General features: G+C 37.0%; 2 protein-coding genes across 2 annotated transcripts; one reads left to right on the top strand and one right to left on the bottom strand.

Moving 5' to 3' along the window:
* Positions 1 to 285: 285 nt before the first annotated feature.
* On the top strand, positions 286 to 13,443 carry si:dkey-185m8.2 (trichohyalin). The gene is made up of 3 exons (XM_051114780.1): positions 286 to 475; positions 1,450 to 2,214; positions 6,656 to 13,443. The coding sequence occupies exons 1-3, from the start codon at positions 442 to 444 to the stop codon at positions 12,025 to 12,027; spliced, it is 6,171 nt and encodes a 2,056-aa protein (XP_050970737.1). The 5' UTR covers positions 286 to 441; the 3' UTR covers positions 12,028 to 13,443.
* Positions 13,444 to 16,939: 3,496 nt separating this feature from the next.
* On the bottom strand, positions 16,940 to 20,899 carry LOC127167572 (low affinity immunoglobulin gamma Fc region receptor II-like). Its single transcript, XM_051113700.1, has 6 exons — positions 20,785 to 20,899; positions 18,947 to 19,204; positions 17,945 to 18,196; positions 17,496 to 17,771; positions 17,152 to 17,250; positions 16,940 to 17,063 (listed from the first exon to the last, which is right to left on the bottom strand). The coding sequence occupies exons 1-6, from the start codon at positions 20,816 to 20,818 to the stop codon at positions 17,041 to 17,043; spliced, it is 942 nt and encodes a 313-aa protein (XP_050969657.1). The 5' UTR covers positions 20,819 to 20,899; the 3' UTR covers positions 16,940 to 17,040.
* Between the last annotated feature and the right edge of the window lie 5,642 nt (positions 20,900 to 26,541).

Genomic DNA, 26,541 nt, shown 5'->3' with positions numbered 1-26,541 from the left:
TGTGTCTTTGTGTGTGTACATATTATATATGTTTTATGTTATCTAATGTGTGTGTGTTTTTATGTGATCAAGACCCTCCCCCTGATGCATTCAACACAAATTAACCTTCCTGAGCACCAAATAATAGTTCAAGACAAAGCATCATGACATCGAGTAAGTAAATGCACATATGAAATGACAAAACTGACCACAAGGCTCCTCTTTGATTTCCGCCATACCCACGCGAGCAGTAGATGCTTCCTGTGTGAGTTACAGAAAACCACAGGTTAGTCATGTGATCAAGCTTCCACGTTCAGCACTTTGTTCCGCTCTACTGTTGTTCCATGCATCGGTAGGAAGTCAATTGCTTATGTTTAAAAATTACTGAGGTGTAAACAATGTTGATTTAAAAAATATAACTCAAGAGGAAGAACCAAGGAGGACGAAGATTGGCAGACAAAGATGGAAACGCAGCGAGAGGATCCCTCATTCTTAGGTGAGATAAGTACGATCATGATTAAAACATGATATGACACTGCATGCACATGCCATCAATGCACACAAAAGTAGAAACATGTCAGAATATTATTGCATTAGACAAAATATCATAGCAAGTGTTTGCATCTGCATATCTAAAATGCTGTAGGACCTTTTTCTTCACTAACAACAAATCAACACAATATCACAATACTGCCCTCATTTTCAACACCACACCTCTTGTTACAGTTTCGAATGTTTTACTTTAAAAGTGTGTTTGAGCAATTGTTTTTTAATGACACTTGCTTTGAAATTTCATTATGTAATGCAATACAATTCAGATATTTTTAAGCATGGCTTATGTCTGTACATACCTTTTGGGGTAAGTTTGGGGTAATTCAGGCTTTGTCTCACTAAAAAGACAGTGACATGACATCTTGAGGGGGAAAAAAAATCACATTTTATTAATATTTACAATATACAAAGGGGTTGATACAGTTTTTAATGTATGCCTTAATGTTATTAATTAAGCCTTTAATGTTCACTGGGGCTGCATTTATTAGATCAAAAATATAGCAAAAAACAGCAAAATTCTGAAATATTTTTACAATTTAAAATAGCTGCTTTCTATTTTAATATATTTTAAAATTTAATTTATTCCTGTAGTGCAACGCTGAATTTTCAGCATCATTACTCCAGTATTCAGTGTCACGTGATCCTTCAGAAATCATGCTGATTTGCTGCTCATGAAACATTTCTGATTATTATCAATGTTGAAAACAGTTGTTCTGCTTATTGTTGTGGAAACTGGTACATTTTTCAGGGTTTTTAATAAATTTAATGCTTTAATTTTATTTGAAACAGAAATTGTTGTACTGCTTTAACGTCACTTTTGATAAATTTAATACACCCTTGAATAAAAGTATTTATGTAATCTGAAGTGTGAAGCTAGTGTATGCATGCATTAAAACCAAACATACCTTTCTTTCACAGACAAGAGGTCGCAGGCAGTTGAGGCTAATGGAGGAAGTCTGAGTCACCAGCAGTCGTCTCTTCCTGAACTTCGTTTGGTTTTACTAGGCCGCAAAGGTGCTGGGAAAAGCTCAGCTGGAAATACCATCCTAGGCCTGGCTGGTGGGTTTGAGACAGGCAAAACGACCGAGGAGTGTGTGAAGAGGCGAGCCGACGTGGCAGGAAGGCGTGTTACGGTTGTGGACACTCCAGGCTGGGAATGGTACTATTCAGCAAACGGGACTCCCGGTTGGGTGAGGAGAGAAACGAAGCGAAGCATGTCCTTGTGTCCTCCAGGTCCTCACGCCGTCCTTCTAGTGGTGCGATCCTGTACATCGGTGACAGCCGACTACCATCGGCAGATTGAGGAGCATCTGGAACTGCTGGGTAAAGCAGTGTGGGATCACACCCTGGTGCTGTTCACACGAGGGGACGAACTGGGCTCCGTTCCCATTGAACAGAGGATTCGAAACGGCGGCAAGGCCTTCCAGACGCTCCTGGAACGATGCGGGAACAGGTTCCACGTTTTGGAGAACAAGCGGCGTGTTGACGATGGATCGCAGGTGAAGGAACTGATGAGGAAGATGGATAAGCTGGTGGAAGAGAGAGGAGGGAGATATTATCAGACGGATCTGCTGCTTCTGGAGCTGGAGGTGGAGAGCAAACGCAGAGCACGAGAAAGAAGGAAGAAGCAGAGGCTGATGGAGGCACAGACGCACAGAGGAACCATCAGAGCTGTGCTGATGAGTAAGTAGATTGTGAAAAAGTTATGTTCTTCCTTTGCATTCTTACAAATTACCATTAGCATTCTTTTGCAAGGTCTTGTACCATTCCAACGAACACACATTATCAATATTAAACAGTTTCAGGTCAATATGACCCAGACAGAGAGTTAAGGTTCAATCAAGAGACATTTACAAAAAAGCAAAATGGCATAAGCTTTTAAAGGAGAAGTCCACTTCCAAAAAAAGATTTACATATAAATGTACTCACTCCCTTGTCATCCAAGATGTTCATGTCTTTTTTCTTCAGTCGTAAAGAAATTATGTTTTTTGAGGAAAATATTTCAGCATTTTTCTCCATATAATGGACTGATATGGTGCCCCGATATTCAACTTCCAAAATGCAGTTCCAAATGTGGTTGTAAACGATCCCAGCCAAGAAGGGTCTTGTCTAGCAAAATGATCGGTTATTTTCATAAAAATAATACAATTTATATACTTTTTAATGCTAAACGCTTGTCTTGTCTCACTCTGCCTGGACTGTTTTTGTTCCAGTTCATGACAGTTAGAGTATGTCGAAAAACTCCCATCTCATGTTCTCCCTCAACTTCAAAATCGTCCTATATCGGCCGTTTTACCTTTTTTGTTAAGGGTGTTTGATCTTCTTTGCACATTCACTTTGCAAAGACTGGGTCAGTACTTCTGCAGCGATGTAGTATCTTCCTTGGCTGGGATCGTTTGAACCGCATTGGGATCGTTTGAAGCCGCATTTAAACTGCATTTTGGAAGTTCGGGGCACCATATCAGTCCATTAAATGAAGAAAAATGCAGAAATGTTTTCCTCAAAAAACACAGTTTCTTTACAACTGAAGAAAGAAAGACATGAACATCTTGAATGACAAGGGGGTGAGTACATTATATGTGAATCTTTGTTTTGGAAGTGGACTTCTCCTCTAAGACTAAAATTTATTAAAAAGAGCTCAAATCATGCTTAAAACAAGAAAACAACTGCCAGTGGTGTAACAAGTTCAATAATGCTATGTATCTTGATTTAAAGGTGCACTAAACAATTTTTGAAAAACGCTGTTGACCACAGTGCCGGACCAAGTCCCAAAACACCAGAGTTACCAGGTTTTCACAACAAAACCCGCCCAATTGCTACTCAAAACTAGCCCAATCGCATTTCGAGGGGGGGTCCCCCTTTAAAAATTGCATTCAGGGGGATAAAATGCACATTTTTGTTGGGTTTCACCATTTGTACTTCAGGGGCTAAATCTGATTTTATTGGGGTTGCTTCAACCCGCAGACATCAAACACAACCCGTGGCAACAATGTTAAAGTAGCCCAATTCTGCAGGAAAACCATGGACTTGGCAACACTGCAAAACACACTTGCAGCCAGTCAGCAGTAAGGAGCATGTTTTGTAATGATAGAGAGATGAGAGCGCTCATTTGAGTACACAGGACGGGTATTAGCAAATCAGCTATAGATTGAGAGAGATGGCAGATTTAAAAAAAAAAAAAAAGAGGAAAATATCAGAGGAACAAAACAAAAAAAAAGAAGTGTTATGATCAGGCAAGAGGTAGGATAAATCCGTGTAAATCTCAGAGCAGCTTTCCAGCTGTGGAGAGAGCTCAAGGGGTGGGAAGGACTCGAATCGGACACAGAGGGTACATTGTTTCTTTTGATCTTGCATTGTTTCACATAACTTATCTATGTTTCAGTATGCTTGTGTGTCATCTTCGCTTGTTTCCGCGATCGTCATTATGCCAGAGTTGTGTACGTATGTGTGAAGATATCAAAATATGCGTGAGGTCCTGTTGGGGTATGGGCATGTTTGTTTGGTGCTTTCAAATAGCAACATTGTTTGGCAAAAATCGCTTAGTGCACCTTTAAGGAAGTTTAGATAATTGTACTGGAAGATAAGACAAAAGCATGCTTTTACAATTGTACAAATGTATTTGCAGAAGTCAGAGCTATTTTCTAACTGTGAGTTTCAGATGCTTGCATAAATGTTTCTCTAGAGAGGAAACTGAACAATAGGACAAGGTTACAACTTCCTACACTTCTGACAACACTGAATTTTCTATCATTTTTATACTTTTGTGATTAATGGATAAAGTTTTTTTTTTTTTTAATTTTGATTAATTCCAATTCTCAAATAAGCTATTTAGATTAAATCTCCCAAATTGTTGGTTAAAAAAAAAAAAAAAACCTCAGTTCTTCACAATTGGTTTTAAGAATGAGTCACTCACAAAAGAATGACTTCCAACAACATTTCAACAAACTCTGAGTGATTAAATATTTTTGAGAGTAGAGCATGGCTACAAAAATGTATATTCAAGCAATATAAATTTCTATTTATTTATTTCATTTTCCTGACTTTTCTAGCCCTAGTAACCAAAAATTTTAACAGTGCCTAATCATGAGAACCCCATTGGAAGATCTGCACAGAATCCCTTCCATTTATTGAAAACAACAGCATTTTCAAAATTAAAGAATGAAGGTGGTAAGCTCATACATTGCCCTTTCAATAAAAATAAAGAATCCTGCACGCTTTGGCAGTGTACAGAACATCTTTTCTCTGAACAAAATTTTCATCAGAGAAATAAAAAAATTTGTCATGATTTACTCACCTCATGTTGCTCCAAGTTTGCCTGTACATTCATCTATTATATCTATAAAACACAAACACACACACAAAAACGTGATCTGAATGCATGTAAAGACTACACTTTTGTAAGATTTTAATGAAGGCTTACATAATACACTATCAAATTGATGTAGATAACCTAAGTTTTGCAAAAAGACTTAAGGGCATAGTTCACCCAAAAATGAATATTCTGTCATTAATTACTCACCCTCGTGTCATCCTGTAAGATCTTCGTTCATCTTTGGAACATAAATTAAGACATTTTTTTATGAACTTCGAAAGCTTTCTGACCCTGCATAGACAGCAGTGCAACTACCACATCCAAGGCCCAGAAAGGTAGTAGAAAGGACATTGTTCAAACAGTCTATGCGACATCAGTGGTTCAACCATAACTGAAGCTACGATTAATACTTTTTGGGCACAAAGAAAACAAAAATAATGACTTTTTTTAACAATTACTTCTCCTCCGTGTCAGTCTCCACTACCATTCACAAAAGTAACATGAAGCATACATGTGGTGCTGCTGACCAGTGTTGGAGGTAATACATTACAAGTAACACAAGTTATGTAATCAGATTATTTTTTTCCAAGTAACTAGTAATGTAATGCATTACTTTTGAATGTATAAGAAAATATTGTTACTTGTTTAAATAAGTAACACCAGTTACTTCTTTTTTTCATTTCATTTATTTACTGACAAGTCTCCTGTCTGGAAATCAGGAGTAATTATTGTGCATTAATTCATCTCACTCAAATGAAAGATATGACTGAAAAAAAAAAATAGTGAATCTCACAAGGTCACAAACATCCTTTGTGTATTTTAAGTCCCCTTTATTAACATATGTCTTTGCTGCTGACTGGTCCTTTGATGATTAATTTCAACCATGTTAATAAGAAAAAAATATTTTATATAAACTAACATTTGTGCTACATTCTTTTTTTTTACTGCTGAAGAGTGTTCTTCTTCAGAGAGAATTTACTTTTCTTTCAACCTGAGCTACATTCATTTCACTTTTGGTGTGAAAGGGCTTCTACATCTGCCAAAATTAGAAGTTTTTATATTATAAACAAACAAGCAAGCCCTGCCCAGATTTAAAAAGTAACGCAAATGTAACTCAAAAGTAAAGCAACGTAATCAGTTACTTTTTTTAGGGATTAATGCAAAATTGTAATGCATTACTTTTAAAAGTAACTTTCCCCAACACTGCTGCTGACGCAGAAGCTGGCTTTCTGACGTAGAACGACAGTCTCTCTTAGCTCATCATCTGCATATTCTGGTTCGAATAAGTAAGGCTGGACAAAAAATTGTCATCCTCTTTGTCGAAATCTTCAGACATGTTTACGAAGACTATTTTATGTACAGCTTTTTAACAAGGCGCAGTGCATCCAGGTTCTACTTCAGAATACCACCACACACATGCGTTGTGGCAATTTTGCGAATGCACGTCAAAGACTGTTGAATAAAATCGTTACTTGTTGTGCACAAAAAGGAAACAAAAAATATTTGCATAGCTTCATAAAATTAAGGTTAAACTGATGTCACATGGTCTATTTTAATGATATCCTTACTTCTTTTCTGGGCCTTGAACATGGTAATCACATTGCTGTCTATGCAGGGTCAGAAAGCTCTCAAATTTCATCCAAAATATCTTAATTTGTGTTCCAAAGATAAACAATTGTCTTACGGGTCTGGAACAATATGAGGGTGAGTAATTAATGACAGAAATTTAGTTCAACAAAAGCTATTATTTACAACCAAACCATTTATTTATTTATTTACCTATTTGTCTTATTGTTTTTCTGTCTCTGCTAGATGATAATCCACAAACTGAAGACCTGGATGAGAAGAATCTCTTCTCCAGAGGTTCACGGCGTCTCCCAGAGCTGAGACTGGTTCTGCTGGGAGAGAGAGAGACGGGGAAAAGCTCAGCCGGGAACGCCATCCTTGGAGGACCGAGATACTTTCAAAGCGGAGAGGCCACCGAGGAGTGTTCGAGACAGCAGACAGAGGTTTCTAACAGACTGGTGACGGTGGTGGATGTGCCTGGATGGGAGGGCGGTCCAGAGGGATTGACTCCAGAGAGAGTGAAGCGAGAGATCGGACTGAGCGTGACACTGTGTCCTCCTGGACCTCATGCATTTCTACTGGCACTGAGGGTGGATGCGCTTGTCCAAGCCCAGGCTGTGCGGGAGCACTTGGAGCTTTTAGGAGAGGCAGTTTGGAGACATACGCTTCTTCTGTTCACAAGGGGCGACCAGCTAAGAGAGGGAGTCACCATCGAGCAGCACATACAAGGAGGAGGAAAGGATCTTCGTTGGTTGGTTGAACGATGTTCAAACAGGTTCCACGTCATCAGCAGCAACTCTTATTTGGAAACTCGGAATTCCAAAACACAGATAACAGAACTTCTGGAGAAGATCGAGAAGATGGTGGCAGGAAACCGTTGCGAGGCCTTTTCGCCACTAGTGCATGAGATTCAAGACTTAGGACGACAGAAGAATGAGAAATTCCAGCTGAAAGTCAAGGAGTTTAGCGAGAAGCTTCAACGGCAGGAGGAAGAGCTAAAGAAGATGAAAGAACGAGAGGTCAGGAGCATTCGCTGGTTTTTTGAAAGACGCAAAAAAGACAAAGTACTATCTCCTGGAAAAGCAGAGAGGGAAGAGGCTCCGTATCGAGGAGAAGATGACAGGCGAAGCATGATGGGTGAGCTGGAAGAGAGGATGGCATGGTTGACAGAAGACAAGGAGCGAGAGTTACAAGAGCTGAGCGCTGAAATGAGCAAAGTCATGGTGACTCTCCATCAGGGACTGAAAGAGAAAGAGCAACTGCACATGAGATTAGAGGAACGAGAGCGAGAGGGAGAAGAACTTAAAGAGAAAGTGGAAGAACTACAGATGAAACTGCTGGAAATGGAGCGCATGGGTGCCGTAAAAGAGCAAGAATGGAAAGAGAGAGAGGCTGAGATTAAGCACAAGCACTTGGATGAGATGAACGAACTTAAGAGCAAACTGTTGGAAGCTGAGAAAGACAATGATAGGATGAGAGGAAAAGTTGAAGAAACTCAAAAAGAGATGGAAGCATCACAACATAGACACGAAGAAGAAGAGCAAGACATGGAGAAGAGATTAAAAGAAAAGGATAATGAAATTAAAAACATTTTAAGAGAAATCGAGGAGGTGAAACTGAATGCTGAGAGCAGAGAAAAAGAGCAACGCGAGAATTTCAGTGAAAACCTTGAGAAGAGAGAGAAAGAAATGGACAAGCTGAGAGAGATGATAGAGATGATGACCAAAGAAATGGAGCAGCTACGGATGTCTTATCAAGACCAAGTGAAAACGACAGAAGCCGAGAGAGAAATGCATGCAGAAACTGTGGGGAAATACAACACGCTCATTGATAAACTTGTAGGGAAAGATGAGGAAATAGAGCGAACCATGAGAGAGAAAGAAAAGGAGCTACATCGAAATGCTGAAACGCAAGGGAAACTTCAGCAAAAAGATGGCGAAATAGTCAAATTAAAACAAAGAGATCAGGAAAAAGAGCTTGAGATTGAGACCCTGAAGCAGAACATTAGCGAAAAACAGAGGGATATAGAAAAATTGAAAGACACTGTCCAGGCAAATACTGAAAAACATGTAGGTGAAGTTCAAGTTTTGAAGGACGAGTTGAAAACAAAAGAAGACGAAATAGAAAAATTAAAACAAAGAGGCCTGGAGAAAGACAAAGACATTGACAAACTAAAGGAAACCATTAGCGGAAAACGAACTGATATTGAAAAGTTAAAAGACAGTATTGATGAAAATGCAGCTAAAATAAAACTTTTACAGGAAGAATTGAAGGTAAAAGAAGAGGAAAATGAAAAATTAAGACAAAGAGGCCAGGACAATGAACGAGAGATTGACATGCTTAGGCAAAACATTAGTGAAAAACAGAAAGACAATGAAAAGTTAACAGACGATATTGAGGCACATATCAAGGAAAGTGCAGCTCAACTCAAGCATTTAGAGAAAGAGCTGAAAATAAAAGAAGAGGAAATTACCAAATTAAGACAAAGAGACCTGGAGAAAGACACAGAAATTCACACACTTAAGAAAAATATTATTGGCCAACAGCAGGATGCTGAAAAATTAAAAGACAGCATGCAGTCGAATATTGAACAAAGTGCTGCACAACTGAAGCATTTAGAGGAAGAATTCAAAATAAAAGACAATGAAATAATCCAATTAAGCACAAGAAACTTGGAGAAAGACAAAGAAATGAATGCACTGCGTGAAAACATTAGCGAAAAACAGAAAGAGGTTGAAAAGTTAAAAGAGAGTATTCAGGTTCATGTTGAGGAAAGTGCAGCTAAACTCAAACACTTACAGGAAGAACTACAAACAAAAGAAGATGAAATAACCAAATTAAATCAAAAAGACATGGAGAAAGACAAAGAAATGACCACGCGGCTCCAAAACATCAACGAAGAGCATAGAAGAGAAGTAGAAAAGCTGGAAAACAGCATTCAAGCAAATACTCAAGAAGCTGCTGCTCAACTAAAACATCTAGAAGAAGACTTTGACGGAAAGATAGAGGCCTACAAAAGAAAGAACGCCATGATGGAAGAAGAGATGGAAAACATAAGGAAACAGCATGAGGAAACAGAAAGACACCTGAATGAGCTGAAACAACAGACCAGGGAAGAGCGAGAACGAAACAACGCCCTACAAAACGCAAACACAGAACTGGGAAGCGAATTAGAAGAGCTGAAGTGCAAATGTGAGGGCTATGAGAAAGATCTTCAGACTTCAGTCAAGCACTGTGAGAAACAGATGAAAGAAATGAAAGGGTTAGAACAAGAGATAGATGAGTTAAAACGGCAGCTGGATGAGAAGGAGAAAGAGAAAGAGAGCGATATGCAAGACATGAAGGCGTATTATGAGACAAGACTAAGAGAAAGGCATGAAGAGCATGAGGTGAAAGAGATAGAGAGAGAACAAGAGCTTCACAGGAGAGAGAGGGAGGTAGAAAAGAAGGAAGAGAAATTAGCACAACACAAACAAGACTTGGCAACTAGAGAGGATGAAATGAATAGGCGAGAACAGGATTTGGAAGTGCAAATGTATAGAATTAGAGAAGAGGAGAAGAATCTGGAAAACGAGAGCCAGAGTAACAAACGTCTGGCTGTAGATCTGGTGCGAAAGAAAGAGGAGACTGAGAAAAAAGCAGAAGATCTTATAGCTAGAGAGGAAAATTTAAAAGAGCAGGAGCAGCAGATAAAACGTAGAAAGGATGAGCTACAAGCAATGGAGAAGATACTGGAGACCAAGGAAAAGGAAATGAAAGATTTGACTGAAAAGCAGGAGAAAAATCTGGAAAACCTTAGACAGCAGATGGAGAGGAAAGAACAAGAGCTGCTGGAAACGGAGGCAAATTTTGTTAAAGAACAAAGCAGGCTTAAGGAAGAAGAAAAATCTTTGAAGGTGCTCAAAGCAGATCTGGAAACTAGAGAAGGTGAACTTAATAAACGAGAGCAAATTTGGGAATCGAAAACCCAAGAGCTTTCAAAGATCTCTGAGGAATTTGAAAACAACAAACACAATGTGGAAAAATGGCAAGCTGAGCTGAATAATAAGGAAAATGATCTTCTGCAAAAAATAAATGGACTGCAGATAAAGGAGCAAGAACTTGCTCAGAGGGAGCAGGAACTTGAACTTAAAGGCCAAAGGCTGATGGAGCAACATCTAGACATGGAAAATAAACAGCAAAACCAGACAGCTTCATTTGATGAACGTGATTTGGAGCTCAAGAGCATTAAAGAAGCATTAGAAAAACTAGAGCAAGAGCTGATAAAGGTTGAAGAAGCACTTTCTCAAAGAGAGCAGAAGCTGAAGAGTGAAGACATCTATTTGGAGAAAAGACAGCAAGTCATGCAAAATAGGGAACAACAGTATAAAGACATGTTGCACGGTCTTTCAAAACAGCAGGATGTTTTGAAAGACAAAGAACGCTCTTTAGATACCAGAGAAACAGACCTGCGCCAACAGGAATTGGAGCTTGCTAAGAGAGATAGTAACATGGCGGATAAAGACAAACTTTTGCAGAACCAAGAATTAGATCTAAAGAAGAAAGTGAGCGATGTTGAGAAGAAAACACAAAAGCTAGAGCTCCAGAAAGCAACTCTTGATGAGAAAGAGAAAGAGCTTGAGGAACGTCAAAACCAACTGGACAGCAAAATGCTGAAGCTAAATAATGAACAAGACAAGATGAAAAAGAAGCAAGAAGAACTTGAGAAATGGGAGAAGTATTTGTATAACACAGAGCTCAAACGGATACACAAAGTGCCTTTCTCAATGTATCAACGATTGACAAACAGCACTGAATTTAATGGGAAACAAACTGAAGCTGAAGAGAGCCATCAAACGTATCAAGAAGTCGAAGTGGATGGTGGTGTTTGTGATGCAAAAGATGCAAGAAGTGAAGAGCGAATGGAGTTGGCTACTACAAACCATGCAAACAACAGATCGGTAAAGATCCAAAGGGTTAAACGAACACTGGAAGCCAAGGAAAATGAGGAAGATTCCGAAAGTGATGAAGACTTCTTCGAATCTTCAAGCACTAATTTCCAACCTACCCTGCATGCACCCTGGGCTGTGTCTGAGCTAAGGCTGATGCTTTTAGGAGACTCCTGGTCATCTCGTCACCCAGCGAGATGCACCATTGTAGGGCCTGACGCAGATAGAAGCAACCTATGGAAGGGAGCGATATCCGGCAGACAGCTCACTATCGTAGAGCCTCAGGGCCTTAAATGGAGATCTGGATCTGACAGTAAAGAAACAACTCAAAAACACCTCTCTCAAAGCATCTCTCTGTGTCAACCGGGACCACATGCCTTCATCCTGGTGATTCCTGCTTACGTATCCTTCACTGGTCAGTACAGGCGTGCAGTGGAACGTACCATGTCTGCGCTAGGAGAAGCATCCTGGAGGCACACTATTGTTCTGCTCACCTGGGCAGAAACATTAGGAGAAAACGTCCAGCAGCATGTGAAGAGAAACAGCGACTTGGAACGGCTGGTTCGAAAGTGTGGGAATAGATGTCATGTGCTTGACAATGGACACAGGGAATCTGATGTGGCAAAGTTGCTGGAGAAGGTTGAGGAGATGCTAGGAGGAAACAATGGACAATACTACAAACTGGACTGAAAATGAGTACTAAAGAAGAAAGAAGTTCACTTTCAAAACTCACCCCGTTGTCATCCAAGATGTTTGTGACTTTCTGTCTTCAGTCGATAAGAAGTCATGTTTCTTAAGGAAAAGAATTCAGGAATTATCTCCAGACAGTGGACTTCAATGGTGCCCCCAAGTTTTTACTTCCAATATGCAGTTTAAATGCAGCTTCAAATGGCTCTAAGCGATCTCAGCCGAGGAAATCTGTCATTTTCGTAACAAATTGACAATTTATATACTTTTTAACCTCAAATGCTTGTCTTGTTTAAGTCTGCATGAACTCTGTTTTTTCCGGTTCAATACGGTCAATATGGCACTACTGTAAAAAAGAACGTGGGTACAACTTCCAGTGAGGCGGCAGACGTAATATACCAATGGTATTTTGTGTGCTAATTAGCAAAGTGGCTAAGTGTTTTTTGGACCATTGTTTACTTTGTAAAGATACACACCTTTATGAGAGATGTCATTACGTTCTTAGGGAAAACATATGCTCTTCGAATTTGTTTTCCCAGATCATTAGCAAGTTTCTTGAATGACCGTCAACTAGTGAAATGACATTTGATCCGAGACATCAGAGCTTGTGTTAAAGGGCATGTCAGATGAAGCCTCGATTTGAGGCTTGTTAACGTAGAAATCCCTTTCGTAGAAGCCTCTCTTTCTGTCTAGTCAAGTGCACGATTCACTTTGCGTGTCCTAATGTTAGACCCAGATTTTACTTTGCGAGTACATTTTCATTGGGACTTATATAATAATTACATTTTTAAATACCCAGTCACACAAGTAATATGAAGAATACAAATAAAAATAAATATTTGACATATGCAATTAATATATGTGTACATTATTCTTCTATTACATCATATTGATATTCGTACTGGCATGTAATGGCACAGTTCAATGGGTAAATTAATTTATCGATGTCAGAAATTCAACAAACAAACACACACACGATTAGGCTTTTATTTGTGCATATAATATGAATCGATCTATGGAAATTGTGGTGAATGCTTCTTCCGACGGAGCTTCACGGGCTTTTGGGTGCTTTGTTTCTTAATAACCACCAGATTGTGCTGTTTTCGACACTCTCAAAGCTTTGAATCTTTTCCCGAAACAGCCAGAGGAAAGTTTCGGTGCTTTACGAGGCTTCATTTGCAGGTCACTCCTGTCAACTGTTGAATGAGTGTCACGTCCCGCTTGTTTACGTTGGACTGGAAGACGCTCCCACTTTTGACGCAAGTCCACATGGGGCGCAGGAAACTTGTCTATATAAACTGTAAATTTGTTTCGAAAATGACAGATCGTTTTACTAGATAAGATACATTTGAAGCTGCAGTTTAACTGCATTTTGGAAGTTCAAACTTGGTGGCACTATTGAAATCCACTATAAGAACATTCCTGAAATGTTTTCCTCAAGAAACATAATTTCTTAACGACTGAAGAAAGAAATACGTGAACATCTTGGATGACAAGGGGGTGAGTAAATTATCTGTAAATTTTAAATTCTCATTTAAGGATTCACACTGAGCCTTTGTGACTGTGAATAAATAGCCTATTAAATTATGATATATCCAGTAGACTGTCTTGACATTCTTGGCTTTAAACATTATTTATATGATTAGCAGTACATGTGAAAATAAACCATTTTCGTTTAGAATGAAATATTTGTTATTGTGCAAAACGAATAGATGAATTACAGTAAGCAATACATGCAAGTATAATGTAATTCACACACTTACCAGACGATGGCACACTTGCATTAGATGTCCCTCTGCATGACATATACTGTTATACACAGCATTTTGTGATTTTTCAGCTAATCTGTTGGCAAATATTAGGAAAAAACGTTTTTCTCCCTTGCTAATCCCATACAGTGAGGTAAAGTACATGATTCATTTCCAAACCGCCTCAAGTAAACAGATATATTTTATGTGTAACTTTCATTTCAGTCTAAAAATGAATCATTAAGATCTAGCCACGCTCCTCATAATGTGTTGCGAGAATTGGAAAGATATAAAGACGACAAATTAGTTACATTTAACACCGATTGAAGCGTTCAGGGATTCTCCGAAACATGAACAGAATGGATTTTCCATTAGTGCCTCGGCGAAGTGGCGTCTTGCTGTGCTTCCGCTGCGATTCTGACAGGTAAATTATTACCTTTAAAAAAGGGGGTCTGTTTCGTCTGAAAGAGAAACTCTTTCCATCGAGTGAAAAACACACATTTGAAATAAAATTCTCTTTTATGGCCCTCACACAGAAAACCCAAACGCTTACATATAATCTGAGGTAATTGCGCGATGGCCTCGGATATTCCTCCGCCTCGCCATTAGATGAGTGAAATGTTGAAAAATAGTTCCTCAGCAGCGGCCCACAGCGTTTGTATCTGTCTGCAGGGGGTCTATTTCCAAGTCGTTTGAAAGAATCTATAATTTATCACTTATGACATCAAGTAGAGATTTTATTTTATCTGACCACATTGTTAGATTTTAGGGAAACACTTCAATTAGACGAAAATAATATGCAATCTCACTGAAAGTGTGGCTGAGTGCATTAGTCGACTCCTTTCATTTGTCCATTAATTGTTATTTTGGGTTTTCTAGTCATTATCTGCACTATAGCCTTTTAAGGTAATGAACAAGGCCATGCTAACATCATTTCACCAGCATAAACTTCAAATTTCAGTCTCCTCTTCATCCACTAGACAGATGTGCATTCATTGCCATTCTTATTGTATGTGTAGCGAACCCAGCTATCTCTAATGGATGATAAAACCTCTTGACAATTCTAATTAGCCTAAATTCACAGCAATTACCATATGCCCATTTCTCTTTTGGTCAGATCAGATCAAGCAGTGCTGAGGTTTTTATATGTAAGGGTGTAAAACATTCACTCCATTCATGTTTCACCTTCTAATTACATTGTTTTAGTTTGACTGCATGAAACCTTTCTAAATTAATGTTGATTTTACCAATTTCCCAACAATAAGTGGTCATGGTCATGGTTTATTGTCATTTCGCTCCTAAATACCTTCTGGAGATGCAAGCAGAACATGTAGACTAACAGACAAATTTACAAAGTTCATTATTATGCATCAACAGTCTGTAAAAAGGGTTCATCCGTATATGTCCAGTAGATATAGACAGTAGCATTAAATGTGATTATATTAAATAAATGAGTACAAGAATCAATTTTTGTCTAAATGTGTCATTATATTGCAACAGGTTTTGAGTCCAGATGATGTTTTTGTATAGTTGCATGTCTGGCATAGGCCCATCGACCGTTGAGAGACCCTGACCCTGCAGATGCCCTTTAAAACGCCCCCTTTGGTGCTTGTATTTCTGTTTTCGAGAACTTCAGATGCTGTCTGCAACACAGTGTGCAGCAAAGTTCTAAAGGTCAAACCAATGTCTCTGAATGTAGACATATCAGTTCTGATGGACCATGAGGAGCATCGCTCTAAATGCTGATATTCTTGAAAATGCTGATCTAGGTACAGGTTTCCTATCTTTAAGTATAGCATCATGCTTGGAGAGATCTAGAAAACAGACCTCAGATCAGCAAATCTGCAAGTAAAGGCCAGCCTTTAGGCACATTTACATGTGGACCATGAAGAAAAGACAATTTTATGCATTTTTAGGCAATTTCTTTTTTTGTTGTATCTTAAAAAGCTTCTGACTTCTGGTAAAGCACATATTGCATTTCGTTTTGACCTGGACAAGCATGTGAGCAAATGATTCAATGGCTTATTAAATGTCATTTTATTTACACTTCACAAGACAGAACAGTGTATAATTTAAAATAATAATAATAATAATAAAAAGATGTTTTGGTGTTTCCAAATTCAAGCCCCAAAATATAAATGCAAATTTATGGCCAGTATTTAAAAGAAAAAAAAAATCTATCATCATTGGCATGTGTTGCAAAAAGGTGATTCAAACTTCATGAATATTCAATTCTGATTGGTCAGTCACTGCATGTAAAAAGTAAATAAACCAGAGCAAAACCAAATATGCTCTCTTGTTTTAACCATCATAACTGTTCTGATAAAAACATAAAATATTGAAGTATGATGGGTTTTGTGATTGTGTGAAGCCACAACCCTCCTAAATGTGAAAAAAAGAAGAAAAAATGTACTTACAACCATTTAATGTATATAATTATTAACACAAAAAAGCACTGATGAGAGAACTGAAACTCAGTCTACCACTGTAGATGTTCCACTAAGAAATAAACCATGGCATACATTTTGTTTCCTGTACATGTTTTTCTGTGATTGCTGTAAAAACATTACTAGTCAATAATTTAATACACCAGTGTCATAAATATATACTATCGTACAAATTTAATTTACTTGCTATAAACCTTCTTTTATCCCATATTTATGATCAGCCCTCAAACTATAGTGGACATGACATCAAGGATGAATGAAGGATGGGAAATATCCCAATAATATTAAGATAAACACATGAAAAAGCAGAACAGATCATTAAGAATATGAAGATAGGATTTTTTTTTAAATATCACTACATACTGTAACAAATCACAATTGTTTTTACAATGCATTTTCCCACACTATAAAAGTTTTAACTGTAAATTTGCAGTAATTGACTGGTTGCAGCTACAGTGTACGTAAACATTGTCCTGTAAAAAAAAAACAGCACATTTGCCTGTAGTTTACTGTTAATTTTGCAGTACTTTACAGAATGTTACTGTATAATATACTAAATTATTGTTTGTTTGTTTGTTTCCATTTGATTTCTAGAAACTGGCTACCTTAAATGGGCCAACTGCTATTTATATTTATTAACTAATATGTATAATGTCAGCATATTATTTTATTTGAGTCCACTAAAAAAAGAACATCCCCTAAAATTGATTTAGGATACAGTCTCTGAGTGTCGACTCTGAACGCTGATAATTTATAATACTGTATACTGCAGCAGTTTCATTCATCATGACTGTAGGCTTTTGCTTCTCTGTGACAGCATATTAATAGATCTCATCAGTCTGAACTGTAAAACAGAAAAACTTGGAATAAATGACATTTGAATTATTTATAACAATGCAGGAGATCAATTTTGAGAGAAAGGGAGATCTCACCATGAGCTCTGTAGCATTTGACTCCCAGTATGATGGTCACTAGCAGATATGGAGAAGCTGCCAGTAGAGAACTGAGCAGTTTGAGAACTGATGATGGGGCTTTAAAACATGAAACACAACCAGACGATTTCATGAACATCAAATTAGACTTATCTAAGAGATTTAATAGGATTTTTTGTTTTGTTAAAATATACAAATTTAACGGGATCCACTGAGCTTAGTGAGCAGATTCTTCCACTGATGTAAAATTGAGTCGATTTGTGTCTCAGTGTAATGCCAGTTGGACCTGTTTGTAAATCATGTTCTGCATTTACTTATTTATGATGTAAAGAAGAGATGAAGACACTCACCTGATACAGTCAGTGTAACTTCATCACTGGTGTGTGAGTATCGTGATCCTTGTGTTTCTCTTCCAGTACAGCTATAATTACCTGTGTGTGATTCATTAACAGAACTGATTCGGTATTCCTGAGATTGACTGACATGAATCACTGAATTATTTTTATTCCAGCTGTAGTTCCAGGTGACGTTTGTCTCCTGTATGTCACATGTGAGAGTGACTGTCTGTCCTCTGAACACATGTCCATCAGGATGAACACGCACCACAGGCTTGGGTCTCTCTGTAATGATCGCAGGACACATCTAAATGACTGTAGGCTTTATAAGATTAATTCAACTGACTGCATATGATAATGTTGATAGATTATATTAATTTGAATAATATTATAGCAAACTCAAAACTAGATTGCCCAGTAAAAAAAAATGCACATGCACACACAACAAGAGCACTTACCACTTACTGTTAGCACAACCCTTTGACTTTGAATTGTATAGTACATTCCTTTATATGCACTGCACCTGTATTCTCCTCCATCAGAGATTTTCACATCACTCAGTATTTTCGTTTTGTCACCAGTTTTTATTCTCCTAAAGTTTTTGTACCAGATACTTTTCCATCCAGATGACCGTCCAGTATTACAGCTCAAAGTAACTGTGTCTCCAGTGAACACTGAACTCTGGGGCTTTACAGTTAATTTGGGTTTGGCTGTAAATATTTCACAAATTTGATTTAATGAACAGTCTTCAATCATTGTGTATTACTTATGACTTCTATCATTTATATGAATGTCTAAACTTTAATACACCTTTCAGCCTTTTCAGCCACCATTGATATTTTCTATATCAATGGTGCAAGACGTATTTTTGGAGTGTTTGTTATTCTGCAGTCCCAGACAGCACATGTATGTCTGAAAGATGTTAAAAATCACTTGATCTGGAAAGCATCTGCTGTCTACAAACATCTGATAGATGTCTGTATGATGTAAATTTTACATGCATCCTAAATCATAAGCATCTTAAAGACATCTAATAGACGTCTATTTGACATCTGATAGGAAACGTCAGAAAACTGACATCTTACAGACATCTATCAGATGTTTGTACACAGCAGATCCTTTCCAGATCAAGTGATCATTAACAGACATCTTGTAGACGTACGTGTGCTATCTGAGAACGCTGCGCATCCATGTGTGTGTAATAAACAGAGTGTACACACGCTGTGCACCCGCCTAAAGATGCATATTACTAACGTGCCCTCTAAGTAAATTTAAAAAAATACTGTTCCATTGACATTGACTGCCATTGGGCGAATGTTTATTTGCTATTTAAACAAAGTAGCGCTGGACGTGAACATGATACTACACTTGGATTGCACGGGATGTATAATAGGGCCCGATGCGTTATTATGTTTTTGGGCTGAGCAAGATTATAATGTTTGTCAAAAATTATCACTTACACAACACAGTCAGAGTCACTTCTTCACTCCATGTAGAGAGGTCTGATTGTCTCTTGCCAGAACACTTGCATTTCTGTTTAAACCACAGAGTGATATTGAACTCTTTCTCCTCAGAGGTGTGCTCTTTACCTCCACACAGCCACCTGTATGTCCAACCTTCCCCCTGTATGTCACATGTGAGAGTGACATTCTCTCCAATGAATATCTGCGATGGTTCAGGCTGAACAGTCAGAAGAAGTTTAGGTTTCTCTGGAAGAACTGAACAAAAGGAGGTTATGATATAGCGTCTAAAGAAGCCAAAATAAGTGACTGTGAAAATCAGCACATGTGGCAGTGTCTAACGGTGTAATACAATTAAAATATAGAGTAAATATTGAGGTTGAGCTACAAATAATCATGATGCGTCAGTTGGATTGTACATTTTCTGTCATGTTCTATTTTTATCTGTTAGTAAAATAATGTAACACTTGAGGTTTTTGTGTGACATTATCACCACAAGAATAGTATCAGAGAAATATCTGTGACAAGAGCTGTGCTCTGATTAATTTTCTTTGTATTCTACTGTATTAATATGAAAAAGACAACAGACACTGCACATGTGTGCCCCCTTTTCACTTCCAATCCATATTAGCAGTGGATACAACATTTGTTTGTCAACATTCATTCAAACATTAATCAAACATTTTTGATTAAGGCAACATGCACATTACATAATATGAACTATACATTTACTGTAGTGTTATTTAATATTTGATCATTTGTGTACTGATAAATGCATTTATCATGGCTGCATAGCAAAAATAGCAAAAAGCGTTTTCTTTCCACTAAGTGTCAATAGAGAAGTGTAAAAAGTGTTACTTCTTGAATATTTTCTTCATTTTATGTGAAAATAAACAATTGCAACAATCCTTAGAGTTACACAAAATACCTTTTGCATATATGATACTATTTTTACTTTTAAAAGCAAAAACAATAAAAAAAAAATAATATGCAACATAATTGGTTAATAGTTGAATCAGAACACATTTTAAAACACTAATAGGCATCATTGCCAACTTTGTAAGTAGTTACAGAGGAAAAATTAGACATCATACACTAAACAAGTTATGTAATCAGGTTACTTTTTCAAATATTACAGTAACACATCACTTTTATGAACAATGAAATATATGAGTTACTTTTCCTTTGCTATGACAGCAACTCCAGGATAAGCTTTGAAGAACCTAACAATCCTGGATCATCTCAAATCACCAACAATGAAATCCAGCTAACTGGGTAATCCATGTATGATGAACAGACCCCAGGTGACAGAAAGTAACTGAAAAGTTACATAATGTGTTACTTTCCATGAAAAGTAATTAACACAATTAGTTACTTTTTTATAGAGTAAAGCAATATTGTCATGCATTACTTTTAAAAGTAACTTTCTGCAACATTGGCTACTGTTAAAATTTCAGATTCATCAGGTGCCAACTTCTTATGCAAATTAGACTGGAAGTTTAACTGGATTTATTATTGATGTTGTCATGTTCCTAAGATGAATGACAGACCTAATCAGATGTTTTGACGTAATTAGATGTTTTGCACTTCAGCCTCAGTATCTTCATGTCTAAAAGTAACAGTCTTTTCCCTAAATATCTGATATGGGTTAGGCTGTGCAATCAGAATAGTTTTGGGACCAAAGCTCATGGTACTTTCCAATACCATTTCCCTCTCTCACTCCTACATTGCTTTTTTCAACACTCTGTACAATCAAGGCTAAAGTGGCTCATAAAATCAGTCTTGATAAGTTCCACAAGTGAAATTCGTGTAAAGATTTAAATATAAATACAAATCACCTTGAGCCTGTCCAGGGTGGATGTTGGAAATCATCACTAAAAAACAAGAAGAGAAAATCACATTGATTTAAGATGATGTTGCTTCTGAATACCATATATGACTCTATGAATATCGGCAAACCTTTCTCATTTATTTTACTGCGCCTACTTAAAGTCCCACACCAGTCACTAATTTTATCATCTAAAACTCATCCTTAATGACAAATGTTTTTCCCCGTGAAACTGATTTATTTGTGTCTTAAAATGGCTTGAATGTAACTCTACACCTTTACCTCATTTAGTATACGCAGAGTCATGACTATGCTAACTAGTGTCCGCCTCCACTCAGTCGCAACAACTCGGACCTGCTCTACTTTCACTCAGTATATGCTACACAATGGCAAGAGGCAATAGTGGACAGGCTAAATGGTTATCTGTGACACCGTGAGTGACTTTATTCAAATAATGAAAGGATAAGAGGAGTCCACTTCCAGAACAAAAATTTACAGATAATATACTCACCCCCTTGTCATCCAAGATATTCATGTCTTTCTTTCTTCAGTCGTAAAGAAATTATGTTTTTTGAAGAAAACATTTCAGGACATAGTGGACTTCTATGGTGCCCCGAGTTTGAACTTCCAAAATGCAGTTTAAATGCAGCTTCAAATGATCCCAAATGCAGCTGTTCTTCCCAGCTGAGATAAAAGGGTCTTATCTTGTTAAACAATTAGTTATTTTCATAAAAATAATACAATTTATATACTTTTTTTTAATGTCAAAGGCTCGTCTTGTCTTACTCTGCCTGAACTGTTTTTTTCTGGTAAATGACAGTTAGGGTATGTCGAAAAACTTCCATCTCATGTTCTCGGTCAAAATCGCTCTATATCGCTGTTTTACCTTTTTTGTTAAGGGTGTTTGATATTCTTTGCATGTTCACTTTGCAAAGACTGGGTCAGTACTTCTGCGGTGATGTAGGGTGATTTTGAAATTATTTTTGAAGTTCAGCAAGAAAATACGATCTGAGTTTTTCGAAATACCATAACCATAAGTCAGAAAACACAGAGTTCAGGAAAAACAAAACAAGACAAGCGTTTGAGATTAAAAAGTATTTAAATTGTATTTTTAACATGAAAATAACCAATCGTTTTGCTAGATAAGAGCCTTCTTCCTCGGCTGGGATCGTTTACAACTGCATTTGGGATCGTTTGAAGCCACATTTAAACTGCATTTTGGAAGTTCAAACTCGGGGGAAACCGTAGAAGTCCACTATATAGAAAAAAAAATCCTAAAATTTCTTTACGGCTGAGGAAAGAAAGACATGAACATCTTGGATGACAAGGGCGTCAGTACATTATCTGTCAGTTTTTGTTCTGGACGTGGACTTCTCCTTTAAAGCCTAAAAAGAGTGCTCCCCTTATAATCACTAAAAAGCTCACTCGGTAAATTGCAATCTGACAAGGTTCCATTATAATCAATGAGGTTCACTTCAACCCGCAGATTAAACATGGACTAAACATTGCCATACTGGCAATACTCGGATGTAAACAACAAAACAACAGCACGGATTACACAGTTAATGTACTACTGAATATGTTGTTCTAATAATTTATGCTCTCTAAGCAAAAAAAAAAAAAAAATTGTGTGGAAGCTGCTAAATCATATAGAGAAGGACTTAGTAAGCAGGAAATGGCACAATATTTTGACAAACCTAAGTTAATAGGTGGTAAAGATACATATGAGCAGTATTAATTAAAATATTAGCCTAATATTTCACCTACCTGACCAGAAATGATAAGAACAAACACGGATGTTGTCAAGATTCTTGACCTGGAAATCCTGGTTCAGTTTGGCCAACCACAAAACGCATTTTGTGACAGTTTTTTGCACTCTTTTCCTTGATTTGTTTTAACTTTTAGCAGTCTATAGTACTCCAAATGATTAGTACAGGCCAAAACATGACAATAACTGATCATTTTCAGCAGCAATAATCATCAAAATATGCAAGTTTTGTTCGGTTCAGTGGCATTGTTTACAAAAATTAAATCACCGATCTCGCACTTATTGTAAGATGCATATTGTAACACTGGTTATAGCCACAAAGCAGCAAAGCAGAAAGCAAACCATAATTCTCTGGTCCATAAGCTCAACACTGTCCATCTCTATTCTATCAAATCAGCTCTATTTATTTTTACCAGTGGATTGCAAATAGTATTTTGCATGTCATCATGTGGGAAGTGGTGTCACTGTGGTCATTAACATCTTTATTTGGAATTTGGAGTGACTGCAGAACCACAAGCCGCCTCACAGCGTCACCTACACATGGTATTCTATTGATGAACAACAATTCAAGAACGACAAAACCTGCCATTAAACCAAGACTCACAGTTCAGCGTCACAAGTAAAGACTATGTAGTTGCACTCATATCTGCTAATGACAACAAATAATCTACTGAAGACAGCACTTAAAAAAAAGAAAAAAAAACATACAAAGAAAAAACACACTTTTCACCAACTGAACATGTTCAGTCAGGGTTTGTTGGGTGCGTGCAGTATGAACTGGCATTTACAAACCTTAAAGTTTACAATTGAAGCCATCATAACTGTGATAAATACACTGATCTCATTCATCTACAGCACATTAGAGTGTATTTGACTGTCATGAGCTACAGACGGATCTGATACTCTGCCATAGATCAGCAGCATGAATGAAAAACAGATCAAATACATAGAAAGATTAAAAACACAAGATCACAGATTCACTCCATCACTACACAAAATGAGAAAAATAATACATAAATGAGAAAATGATACTCACAGAGTGTTAGAGGAAGTAGACTAAGCTCCATACTGATCTATTAATGCACAGAATTAAACACACAGTCCATTTTATAGAGTTAATACTTCCTGTAAAGAACAGTGTGAGAGGAAGAGAGAAAATTTATTTGACAATATAGAGATGACAATACAGGAAATGCATGTGCAGACAACACCTAGCATCAAAAATGTATTTTGGCTCATCACTAAATTGTCTGTGTTTTAGCTTTAAACTGCAAATCTAAGGAATATTATTACATTACATATCATATAATATGATATCATATATCATAGTATACAGCATATATATATATAGAGAGAGAGAGAGAGAGATGTTGTTATATATATATATATCTTTCTTAAAGAAACTTTTTTTGTATTGTTAATGGTGTCAGTCTTTGTTTTGTAATATATTGTTGAGAACATACTGAAGATTTCTTATAACAATAAATAAATCAGAAATACTTTAATCAGGACAAAAAAAAGGAAAATTACAACTTTTTTTTAAAGTAGGTTTACAGTGTTGTTTCAGTCTATATTCTGTTTGTATTTAATTTTCTACAGTACATGATTATTGTACCATTAAATTAGAAGTTTTGAGCCCATGTTTTGCCTAAAGTATTAAGTATATATATTAAAAATATATAAAAATGTACAAAATAAAAAAACATAAATTTGCTGCTTATGCTGGATCTGAACAGGGCTGCACGCAAGTCACTTTCAACCAAACATTAATTTACGAATAGCCATTCAAAACGGCTAAAGTTTCCAGACCTTCTATAGACAATTTCGCTAGATGTAAACATACTGGTCCCGATACACTTCCTGTTTCTTTTTTTTTTTTTTTTTTTTTTTTACACGAACTTCACAAAAAAATACAACCAACATAACATTTGACTGGATGAAAATGTTACATTGGCACCTTTAAGATGTGTTTGTATATGTGAAATACATATATAATGTTTTGAATGGCCAAGGCCCGCCCAAGAGGACATATGACTGACAGGTAAAGCAACCAATCGTTTCGTTTTATGCTGCGTCATGTTTAGAGGCGTGGAAATGTTGCTACAACTGAGCGGTGTGTAAAACTCTCAGACATATTTTAAAGATTCTAAGCCGCAAACTTTAACATTTTTACATACGTTGAATCCAGCGTTCAGTTGATCCTAGGCGTTCGTCGTCACAGTTGTAAACAGGACGGCTTTCGTCTTTTGTGAGAAGGCCTGGCGCTGTGGCATTTTTGTTTCCAGGAGGAACAGAAAGAACGTGATACACTCGTCTCTCAGAAATGCTGTATAATCTAACCAATCCGATGAAGACTTCAAAATTCCAGAAGTGTTTCCAGCTTAGTGTGCCTTATGCATAAGACATTTAGCCAATGTTCCGTGCATGTGTTGTCTGAGGCTGAGACTAGCCAAATATTAAAAATAGGAAGTGTGAAGAAATCTGTGTTACTCAGAATTTCTGAATCACTACTATAGACACTTTTAGCAGTTTTATCAGTGCAGAAGAATTTACATAAGTGACTGGTGGTCAGTCTGAGTGTTGTCTGAGTCTGAGTCAAACCACATCATCATTTACGGCTTTTAAACTCTTCAAATGAACAATGAAGCCTCTTCTGCTTCTGCTACCTTACACTGTGTGTGCATGAGTGTCTTTGTAGAGATGTTATATATGATAATATTAGATGGCAGTCACATGACAACAAATATCATAACTCTAACATTTCAAAGCCATGATATTAATATTATTTTAGCATTTGATGAGAGAATTGGTTAAACCCAAAAAGCAGCAATCTTTGAACTAACTCGCCTTCAAGTGTTTTGGAGTGACCTTCTTGACCTTGACCTTCCAATTAAGATATGTTCTCTACCTATTTCCATTTTAAGCATTTTCATAAAGATAAAAAAAAAAACGGATTATTCTTAGATAGAGAGTTAGCCATCTTACATAAAATACACACCTCGACCACTCACAACTGTTGTATTAGCAATGCACTCAATACAAAGGCAGTCATATATTTGGATGTTGAGCAGCGAGTTCACTGGCTACACTATAAAAAAATGACAGTGAATTTAACAGTAAAAGACTGTAAAAATGCTACAGTAAAAACCTGTTAAATGGTTAACGGTAAGTTCCCCTCTTATATACGTTGAAAAACTGTATTGGACACTGCAATTTTATGGTAGTATACTGTTTTCAGAGGTGAAAAAGAATGTATAATTTACAGTCAATAACCATAAATTGACATTACCAGAATTCCCTGTGTTACCTTGCAAATTTGATGTTTTTAAAATAACTATGTTTATTCTTAGTTTTTTCTTATCAGTTTTGTACTTTGAGTTTGTATGTTACATCTAATGTTTATTGCCTTTCAGTTTCATGTGTGTTACCATGATGGTGTTTAGTGTTTTGTGAATGACACAGTGCACCTACTATATAAAAGCAGCTTTGATTCACCATGTGACTTTCTCATCACCACCTGCTTTTGGTGACACAAGGTACAAAATAGATCTCAGTACTTCAATAGGTTGGTATATTAACTTCATATCAGGTTAATTGTAAATTTAAGTTAAATTTTAAAGCTAAAACATTGCTACCATATTTTTATGGGACAATTCTGGCAATCACAGCTTCTTGTTGTTGTTGTTTCCTTTTCTTTTTCTTTTCTTTTCTTTTCTTTTCTTTTCTTTTCTTTTACAGTGTGTACAGTTACAGGAGAAAACTAATCAGCTGTGCCATGTGATAATGATGTCATTATGTCAGATTGAGTTAGACCTATCAGACTGCACCATCTAGAGTTTCATGCCAGAACTTTCTATTTATTTACTCGTACAAAGATGATGGTAAAATCCAAAAGTCTTTAATATAATCCACAATGAATTTACAGGGAGACAGCAAAACATATGTTAATAGACGGGACCGGACACGAAGCATAGAACTAAAACAACTTATAAAGGGTGG

The sequence above is a fragment of the Labeo rohita genome, chromosome 7 (assembly GCF_022985175.1).
Source record: "Labeo rohita strain BAU-BD-2019 chromosome 7, IGBB_LRoh.1.0, whole genome shotgun sequence".
NCBI classification, from domain to species: Eukaryota; Metazoa; Chordata; class Actinopteri; order Cypriniformes; family Cyprinidae; genus Labeo; species Labeo rohita.
The sequence above is the reverse complement of the archived record's forward strand: the minus strand, read 5'-3'. Positions and strand labels throughout refer to the sequence as shown.

Bases quoted from the DNA above. Each gene is read 5' to 3' on its own strand.
- si:dkey-185m8.2 (XM_051114780.1), top strand. From the start codon at position 442: ATGGAAACGCAGCGAGAGGATCCCTCATTCTTAG. The intron at 476-1,449 runs GTGAGATAAGTA...TTTCTTTCACAG, and splicing joins AGAGGATCCCTCATTCTTAG to ACAAGAGGTCGCAGGCAGTT. The intron at 2,215-6,655 runs GTAAGTAGATTG...TGTCTCTGCTAG, and splicing joins CATCAGAGCTGTGCTGATGA to ATGATAATCCACAAACTGAA.
- LOC127167572 (XM_051113700.1), bottom strand. From the start codon at position 20,818: ATGATTTCCAACATCCACCCTGGACAGGCTCAAG. The intron at 18,197-18,946 runs GTAAGTGATAAT...AAATATTTACAG, and splicing joins AGTGACTCTGACTGTGTTGT to CCAAACCCAAATTAACTGTA. The intron at 17,772-17,944 runs GTAAGTGCTCTT...CGATCATTACAG, and splicing joins GGTTGTGCTAACAGTAAGTG to AGAGACCCAAGCCTGTGGTG.